At 44.6% G+C, this 9,907-nt stretch overlaps 1 protein-coding gene across 1 annotated transcript; it reads right to left on the reverse strand.

Moving 5' to 3' along the window:
- Positions 1 to 6,452: 6,452 nt before the first annotated feature.
- On the reverse strand, positions 6,453 to 8,607 carry LOC132388184 (zinc finger protein 658B-like). Its single transcript, XM_059960535.1, has one exon. The coding sequence runs from the start codon at positions 8,209 to 8,211 to the stop codon at positions 6,484 to 6,486; it is 1,728 nt and encodes a 575-aa protein (XP_059816518.1). The 5' UTR covers positions 8,212 to 8,607; the 3' UTR covers positions 6,453 to 6,483.
- Positions 8,608 to 9,907: the final 1,300 nt, after the last annotated feature.

The following is a 9,907-nucleotide window of genomic DNA, read 5'->3' on the forward strand; positions in this document are numbered from 1 at the left end:
GACCCTCAGCACCCATACCCCACAGGGGTGTCTCCTTTCCCCCTCCTTTACTCTCTGTGCACCCATGACTTCTGTTGCCACCCACAGCTCCAATCTGCTAATTAAATTTGCTGACGAAACTACACTGATTGGCCTAATCTCAAATAATAACGAGGCAGCCTACAGAGAAGAAGTCATCACCCCGACACAGTGGTGTCAAGAAAACAACCTCTCCCTCATTGTGACAAAAACAAAGGAGCTGGTTGTGGATTACAGGAGGAATGGAGACAGGGACCAAACTCAACATTTCCAAATCTGTTATTGAGAGAAAATGCACATTTTAATGTTGATCATAACGCAATGTATTACTGTTAATGACATAAAACATATTTATAGATTGTTACTGACTGAGAATCGTATAATTTGTGTTCCGTGTGTTATCTGAATGTACTTGCCTGTGATGCTGCCACAAGTCAGTGTTTCTCTGTCCCTGTACCTTCCCGTACTTGTGCACTTGGCAATAAATTCAAAAGGACCTGAGAAATGTCAGTGAGATTTGATTAGTGATGATCATCTTGGCAGCTCGGTAGGTCGAATGTATGCGACAGTACACTGTTAAATGCACTGAACAGTGTTGATGATCAGAGGGATCTTAGACTCCAAGTTCATCGCTCCCTGAAAGAGACTGCACAGATTGATCGGGTGGTTAAGAAGGCAAATGGCATGGTTGTCTTTATTAGTTGAAGCATTGAGGTGAAAAGTCGGGAAGTTGTGTTGCAGCTGTTATGAGCCTGCGGTCGTACTGTGACTGTTTCTTTAAGAGCACCGGCGTGAGGAGGCGGGACTATGACGTCATGTCACAGGCTGACAGCGCTGACTGTGGACTGAACCATAAGAGAGAGAGAGAGAGAGAGCGATCTGCAGAAGGATGTCGTGGCTTTGGAGAGGGCGCAGAAGAGGTTGACCAGGACACTGCCTGGATTAGAGGGCATGAGCTATAACGAGAGGCTGGACAAACTTGTGTTGTTTTCTCCAGAGCGGCGCAGGCTGGGGTGAGACTGGATGGACGTTTATAAGATTACGAGAGGATTAGATAGAGTGGACAGACGATATATTTTTCCTGGTAGTTGAAATGTCTAACACATTTAAGGTGAGAGGAGATGTGAGCAGCAAGTTTGCTTCTTTTCACAGAGTAGTGGGTAGCTGGAGATCTGTCTGGGAGTGGGAGACAAAACCGGTCACGTGATCCCGATTACTGATCAAGTTTTTCTGCCGATCTGCAGCATCTGCGGGTCACTGCTCTACGTGTCCGTGTAGCTTCATCTTTCACCCGTTCAGACAAGGCAGTGAGATCCGGATCGGTCACGTCGTCTCGTTGTGGTGGACAATATGTTTTTTTCTCGGCACTATTTGTGTACATGGCCTGCTTTTCCGAGTGAGTGGAAGTGTAGGGAGAGTCCATGGAGTGGAGGCTTGTTTCTCTGATGTTCTCTGCTCTCCAAAGTTGTCTGCAGTTGCTTGCAGTCATGGGCAGAGCAGTAGCCATACAAAGGCGTGAAGTATCGACAAGGAGCTCAGAGACCTCGGCTTTCACCCTGCCTTGTGTAGCTGGATCCTGGACTTCCTGTCAGATCACCGGCAGGTGGTAAGAGTGGGCATCCTCACCTCTGTCTCTCTGACCCTCAGGACACATAACCCACAGGAATGTCTCTTTGGCCCCCTCTTTACTTTCTGTGCACCCATGACTTGTGTTGCCACACTCAGCTCCAATCTGCTGACAGCAGTACATTGATTGGCCTAATCTCAAATAATAACTTTCAATCAAATTCCTCCTGTCATGGCTCGGTCCAAACAAACTAATCTTCTTCAGGAGATTAGTCAGAGGAAGAGCGATAGCAGCGAAGTTCTTACAGAACTTACGATAATATGCATCCTTTCCCAGAAACCTTCTAAGAGCCTTCTTAGCAGTCAGAATAGGAACTTGAGAAATTGCCTGGACTTTTGCCCGAACAGGAGCCAACTTGCTTTGTCCTACAACATAGCCAAGACAGGTCACAGTGGCATGGCCAAATTCACTCATAGCTAAGTTAACTGTAAGGCTGGCCTGGGAAAACCTGTCAAACAGTTTTTTCTACTGCAGAGATATGCTCTTCCCAAGTGTCACTCCCTGTGACTAAGTCATCAATATAGGCATCTGTGTGTTCTAATCCTCGAATTACAAAATCAATCATTCCCTGGAATGTTCCTGGAGCATTTTTCCTTCCAAAAGGCAAAACATTGTAGTCATACAACCCAGATGGTGTCGCAAATGCAGAAATTTCTCTACCTCTGTCCATCAATGGAACACACCAATATACTTTCAACAGATCAATTCTTTGTAAGAAATTATCTTTTCCAACCTTATCGATGCAATCATCTACCCTAGGGATAGGATAGGCATCTGTTTTTGTTACTGAATTTATCTTCCTATAATCAGTGCAAAATCTAACTCTACCGTCAGGTTTGGGCACAATAACGCAGGGTGATCTCCAATCTGATGCTGAAGGACTAATAATACTATTTTTCAGCATATATTCAATTCCTTGCTCAGCAAATTTACACTTTTCTACGTTCATGCAATATGGGTGTTTAATCGGTTTGGGTTGACCAATATCTACATCCTGTACTGCAACCGTGGTTTGCTTGGGAACATCGGGAAATCAATCTTTAAACTTCAGAATTAATTCCTTCAGCTGTTGTTGTTGCTTTGCTGCAGCTGAGCCAACTTGTTATGAATGTTTTCTGGAACAACTGAGTTCATTAGCCTAACTGGGACCACGTTTGGCTTGTGAAAATTCCCAGACGAGTCGATTGTTTCATTCTCAGGGTTGCCAGATTCATATGTTTTGACAACAACACTCACAGATGGTGCCTGCTTGTCAAAATAAGGCTTTATCATATCTATGTGTACTACCTGTGTTAGTTTACGTCGGTCGGGTGTTTTAATAACATAATTCACATCATTAATTTGAGAGACTATTTCATATGGTCTATTGAATTTCGCCTGAATGCAGGTATAAACCACAGTGGGGGCCACAGTTTACCCACAGCTTGACAAATGTGACAGGTTCTGCAAAAGGTCACAACATCTTTCCTCAAATTAGGCCAGTAGAATTATTTCATAATCCTGTTTGCAGTTTTATTCACTCCAAAATGTTGATCTAAGGGCATACTGTGGGCCACAATAAAACTTCAGTCCTATAAACTTTAGGAACAACAACTTAGTGAACAATTGTCTACTCCTCACTCGCTGGAATAGCAGGAGGCCCTCACATCCTCATTAACACTCCGTCCTTGAGATAATACCCTCCTGGCACTTTCTTAATCTCATCATCTGAGAGAGTTGTTTCTTTTAAAGCTTCAGTCTAAGGTTCTCAGTTCAGTTCTGCTATAAACTCCTTCCTAGGCTGGCATAAATCTTCCTCATTCGACTTACTACCTGAATCCTGTTGAAACAATGAAAACAGAAAAGTCCCTGACAAGTCATCATAACCTGAATCCCGATTTTGGCTATCATGGGCATCAGAATCATGCTGCACAGAACCGTCTGCGTCGGCAGACTTTTTAGCCATACTGCGAGTTCCTGCGCAGGAAGGATAAATGTTAAAATCCATCTGTGGGTCGTCAGTGGTCGGCTTAGTTGTCAACTGCACTGCAGGAACAACTTTACCATCTGCCAGGTCATTCCCTAACAGCAAAGTAACATCTTCCATCGGTAAACTGGAGCACAATCCGATCTCAACAGGTCCCGAAACCAACCCTGACTGTAAAGTTACTTTGAGCAACGGCACAGAAACCACACCGTTCCCAATGCCTTTAATAAGATTTACCTCACTAGTGTCAGACTCATCACCAAACTTTAGAACGCTGTCTAATATAAGTGACTTAGAAGCCCCAGTAACTCGAAGAATTTTCACTGATACCAGGGTTGACCCTTCCTTTACTAATACAAACCCATCAGACATAAAATGATCGAACACCTTCTTAACTCGGTCAGACCTCTCAGTCCGTAACTGAGCCTCAACAGAATGTTCAGAACCCTGTGGGTTTATAGGTGCTTCAACATACTGATCACAGGCATTCGGGACTGACTCCTTTTACTTTTCCTATCTGAGCTTCAACAGAATGTTCAGAACCCTGTGGGTTTAAAGGTGCTTCAACATACTGAACACAGGCATTTGGGACTGCCTCCTTTTCCTTTTTCTTCCCCAGGAAGGAACAATTAGCCATCAAATGACCAGCTTTCTTACAATAGTAACAAGGAAGACCAGAATATGTCTCCTTCAACTGTTTCCCTTCATCATTACTCTTTTCACTAGTTCCAGCTTTAATTTCTGGTTTGCCCTGGTTATCCCTGCTACTCTTTTGGAAGCTCGTACTCTGGGTGAATTTGACCTTGTGGGTTAAAGCAAACATCTACTAATCCGGCAGACTCCTGCAAAGTGGCAGCATCCTTTTCATCTGAATAGGCCTGTATGTCATCAGGGACGCAGACTTAGAATTCATCAATTAAAACCAACTCTTTCAAGCTGTTAAAATCATCATTTATATTTTTACATGTGCACCGCGGGTAATACACACAAACATCTCATAAGCAAATTCCATATAGGTCCGGTTCCCAGATTTCCGCAAATTTCTGAACTTTTGCCTGTATTATTCTGGGACCAACTCGTAAGCTTTGAGCACAGCCTGTTTCACTATGTCATAATCAGCTGCTTCATCAACTATCAAAGCAGAATAGGTTTGCTGAGCCTTCCCCTTAATTACACGTTGGAAGAGAATAGGCCAACCCTCTTTTGACCACTTTAAACTCTGAGCAACCATCTCAAAATGCTGCAAGTATTTATCAACATTTGCCTTGTCAAATGGAGGTACCAATTTAACTTCCCAACTGGCCTCAAACTTATCACTAGAGTCTAACGCTAGACCCCTTTGCTGCAATCTCTCTATCTTTTCCAGCTCGAACAGCCTCTGTCTTTCTGCTTCCTCCCTCTGTTTTTCTGCCTCTCCAGCCTTAAATTGCCTCTGCCTTTCCGCAGCCTCCATCTTTAATTTTTCTCACTTGTACTGGAGCTCACGATGTTTACTTTCAGGAAACACCTCCAACTCCTCCACTTTAAACACACCCTCAGATACATAATGTTCAGCTATTGTCCTCTGCATCTGTGCCCTCCTCATTGTCAATTTCACCTTAGAAAGTTTTAACCTTCTAGCAAGACTCAACAACTCAATCGTTCTGGCGTCCTCCAATGCCTCAGAGGTTGGCGCTTCCACAAGCCTATCAGCATCCGCTGCTGATTTTCCACACGCAAATAAATCAAAAGGGATTTCCCCAATTAAATCGATAATAAATCAATCAAAACGCCCCAAAATTTGTTCATATTTCGGATGCAGACCCCAATTTTATTAGGAACCATAAAACTTTAGAAACAAACCAGCAGCAATAGAGTTCACACTGGAGTCTGTTTTTTTATGTAAAAACCACTCTCTTTATTAGTATCTACTTATTATATAGAAACTTGAGCAAGATAAACAAAAGTTCACAGAGTAATGTGTATATATGTGTGTAAATGTAACTCCCAAACTATTGAGATTAGGGGAATCGAGACTGGGAGTCCTGAGATGGTAAAGTATGAAAGTTCAGTTCATTCACGGAATAGGTGATGTGAGAGAGATGTTTGTAATCCAGGCTAAATGCCTAGAGAAGGCAATTATGTTCCACAGGTTCCACGGTGGTAAAGCGAGAGAACAGTTGCTGTAGATTTTATCCGTCGTTCCAAATCCACATACAAATTATCTTCGAAAGTGACTTGTCAAAAGGGGTACTGTCTTCAAGTGAATTACCACAACACACCCAGGCAAGGGTTAACACATCAGTTGTCTTCACAGGATATCCCAATCAGATCCACTCCTATGGATCAAACGAGGTGACAACCACACATTCGATGTACATTATGTTGAATCAATAATTAACCCACCCTTGTGGGCATAGGAAAGTCACAAATAGTGACCCTTGGCCATTAGTTCCTTTGTGTTGACTGTTCCATTTCTCCTCCTTCGTTTCTGTCTGGCTCTGAGTGTCTGTGTCCTCGATTAATTTTAAACAAGCTGCGAGTCAGTCTCAGTCTCTCTCTCTCTCTCTCTCTCTCTCTCTCTCTCTCTCTCTCTCTCTCTCTCTCTCTCTCTCTCTCTCTCTCTCTCTCTCTCTCTCTCTCTTCTCTCTTCTCTCTTCTCTCTTCTCTCTTCTCTCTTCTCTCTTCTCCCTTCTCTCTTCTCTCTTCTCTCTTCTCTCTTCTCTCTTCTCTCTTCTCTCTTCTCTCTTTTCTCTTCTCTCTTCTCTCTCTCATATAAAATAACAGTCCACAGCAAACGATACCTAGGGATACTTAACAACAACCACTCCCCATTGTGAACTGACTGATGTGCCAGTAGTTGGGATGACTGAATGAATCCGTTCGCACATTCTTAGCAGCTGAACGGCCTCTCCCCTGTGTGAACTTGCTGATGACTATGAAGGCTGGATGACTGAATGAATCCCTTCCCACATTCCGAGCAGGTGAATGGCCTCTCCCCAGTGTGAACTCGCTGATGTCTCTGTAAGTGGGACGTCTGAGTGAATCTCTTCCCACATTCTGAGCAGGTGAACGGCTTCTCCCCAGTGTGAACACGTTGATGATTCTGTAGGTGGGATAACTCACTGAATCTCTTCCCACATTCTGAGCAGGTGAATGGCCTCAACCCAGTGTGAACTCGCTGATGTCTCTGTAGGCTGGATGACTGAGTGAATCCCTTCCCACAGTCCGAGCAAGTGAATGGCTTCTCCCCAGTGTGAACTCGCTGATGTCTCTGTAGGTGGGATGACTGAGTGAATTCCTTCCAACATTCTGAGCAGGTGAACGGCTTCTCCCCAGTGTGAACTCGCTGATGTACCAGTAAGTTGAATGACTTAGAGAATCTCTTACCACAGACGGAGCAGGTGAAGGGCTTATCCCTAGTGTGAATTCGCTGATGTCTCTGTAGGTGGGATGACTGAGTGAATCTCTTCCCACATTCTGAGCAGGTGAATGGCTTCTCCCCAGTGTGAACTCGCTGATGACTCTGTAGGCGGGATGACTCAGTGAATCTCTTCCCACAGACTGAGCAGGTGAATGGCTTCTCCCCAGTGTGAACTCGCTGATGATTCTGTAGGCGGGATGACTCAGTGAATCTCTTCCCACAAACTGAGCAGTTGAACGGCTTCTCACCAGTGTGAGCTCGATGATGTACCAGTAAGTTGGATGACTTACTGAATCTCTTCCCACAGACGGAGCAGGTGAATGGCTTCTCGCCTATGTGAACTCGCTGATGTGTCTGCAGGTTACATGACAGAGTGAATCTTTTCCCACATTCTGAGCAGGTGAACGGCCTCTCCCCAGTGTGAACACGCTGATGAATCTTTAGGGTGGATGACCGATTGAATCCCTTCCCACAGACGGAGCAGGTGAACGGCTTCTCCCCAGTGTGAACTCGCTGGTGTCTCTGTAGATGGGATGTGTGAGTGAATCCCTTCCCACATTCTGAGCAGGTGAATGACCTCTCCCCAGTGTGAACTCGCTGGTGTCTCCGTAAATGGGATGGGTGAGTGTATCCCTTCCCACATTTTGAGCAGGTGAACGGCTTCTCCCCAGTGTGAACTCGTTGATGACTCTGCAGTTTGTATGAAACAGTGAATCTCTTCCCACAGTCTGAGCAGATGAACGGCCTCTCTCCGGAGTGAACTCGCTGATGTCTCTGTAGGTTGGATGACTGAGTGAATCTCTTCCCACAAGTCGAGCAGGTAAATGGCCTCTCCCCAGTGTGGACTCGCTGATGACTCACTAGGGTGGATGAGTGAGTGAATCCCTTCCCACAGTCCGAGCAGGTGAACGGCTTCTCCCCAGTGTGAACTCGCTGATGACTTTCTAGTTTGGATGACTGAGTGAATCCCTTCCCACAGACTGAGCAGATGAACGGCTTCTGCCCAGTGTGAACTGGCTGGTGTGTCAGTAGGTGAGATGACAAAGTCAATCCCTTCCCACAGTCTAAGCAGGTGAATGGCCGCTCGCCAGCGTCAGTTGACTGATGTCTCAGTAGGGGAATTGGTTTAGTGAATCCCTTCCCACAGTCCGAGCAGGTGAACGGCTGCTCCCCAGTGTGAACTCGCTGGAGCGCCATTAGGTGAGATGACCGAGTAAATCCTTCCCCAAAAATTCAGCAGATGACAATCCTCTGCCCAATGGAAACTGACTGGTGTGTCCACAGGTGGGATGACCGACTGAATCCCTTCTCACTCACAGAGCAGTTGAATGTCCTTTCCCAGTGTGAAATTGCTGATGTAGCTTCAATTGAGGTGACCGAGTGAATCCATTCCCACTGAGTGAGCAGGTGAACGGTCTTTCTCCTGTCGAAAATGACGGGCGTGCCAGTTGGTCAGATGACCTAGTTGATCCCTCCCCACAGTCTGAGCAGGAAGGACGGTCGACTCCACTATATAAATATCTAGATAGAGACAGCAAAACTGGCGTATCGTGTTTGAGATTCCTGGAGACAAATTCCTTCTCGTTTTTAACCTGTAAAAAGATTTACAAAATCAATCAATGGGCGTAGGAAAACGTTTCATATGAGATCACTTCAGTTGCCAAGGTGTGATCTGACATCACACTGTTACATTGAGGTTCAACCCAAGTTGGACAAAGAAATCATCTCCTGACTGGGCACAGTGCTGGTATCTGGAATGACCATCAGACTGTCTGATGTCCTTCCTTTCTCTATAAGAATGGAGCATTTCTGCCATTTCCAATTCGTGACGTGGCTCAGTTTGACTCTCTCCATGGGTATTATCCCCATTTCCCACTGAGCTGCATGGGTTCCTGGCGCCACAGTAACTGAAACACTCTCCCGGAATTAGACTTTGTTGACATGCAGCTGGGATTTTCTTTTACCTGCTGTCAATTTAAAGTTCCAACAGTTTTAAAGCTTTCTGAAGGTTTCCTGTCCGGATGAATGGTTGGTCTGCACAGCTGATAAAATGAACTATATGAATAATAGTATTATTTCATGTTCTTGTCACAGAATCAAGAAAGCTACAGCACAGAAGCAGGCCCTTTGTTCCATCTAGTTTGTGTTGTTCTATTTAAGCAGTCTGTTCCCATACCCCGACCATCCAGGAACCAATACAATCCTCTTATATGTTGAAGTTGAGCACGCATGCACCAGTTAGGTTGTCTGCTCATTCCACACCTGGATGATCGTCTGTTTCAAGAAGTATCCCCTCATGTTCACCTTAATGTTTCACCTTTCACCCTTAATCCATGGCCTCTGGTTGTATTTCCCCCCAATCTCAGTGGGAAATCCCATTTTTGAAAAGTGAAAAAGCTTCCATTTACTCCATGTATAACTCTCATAATTTTGGTACAGCTTCATCAAATCTTCTCTCAATTCTTCTACATTGCAAGTAAAAAAGTCCTGTCCTGTTCAATGTTTCCTAATAACCCAAGTCTTCTAGACCTGGCAACATCCTTGTGAATTTTCTCTGAACTCTTTCAACCGCTTTTATATCTTTCATGTAGGTTCGTGAACAAAACTACACACAATACTCCAAAATGGGCCTCACCAGTGTCTTCGACAAGTCAAGAAAACATCCGTTTATTGTTTTCATTACTTTGGTTCATGAAGACCAATGGGCTGAATTTTTCCCCATTACTATCTAACTATGATACCAGTTTCAGTGAATTAAGTACATATATTCCCAGGTCCCTTTCTTCTACAAAACTCCTCCGTGCCTGACCATTCACCGTGAGAGACCTCCATTGGTAGATAATACCAAAGTGCAACACCTCACACTTGTCTGCATTAAATACATTTTTCCATT

Source organism: Hypanus sabinus, unplaced genomic scaffold (genome assembly GCF_030144855.1).
Source record: "Hypanus sabinus isolate sHypSab1 unplaced genomic scaffold, sHypSab1.hap1 scaffold_276, whole genome shotgun sequence".
Taxonomy (NCBI): domain Eukaryota; kingdom Metazoa; phylum Chordata; class Chondrichthyes; order Myliobatiformes; family Dasyatidae; genus Hypanus; species Hypanus sabinus.

What these genes read in the sequence shown, in the direction of transcription:
- LOC132388184 (XM_059960535.1), bottom strand. Translation starts at nt 8,211, where the DNA reads ATGGCGCTCCAGCGAGTTCACACTGGGGAGCAGCCGTTCACCTGCTCG.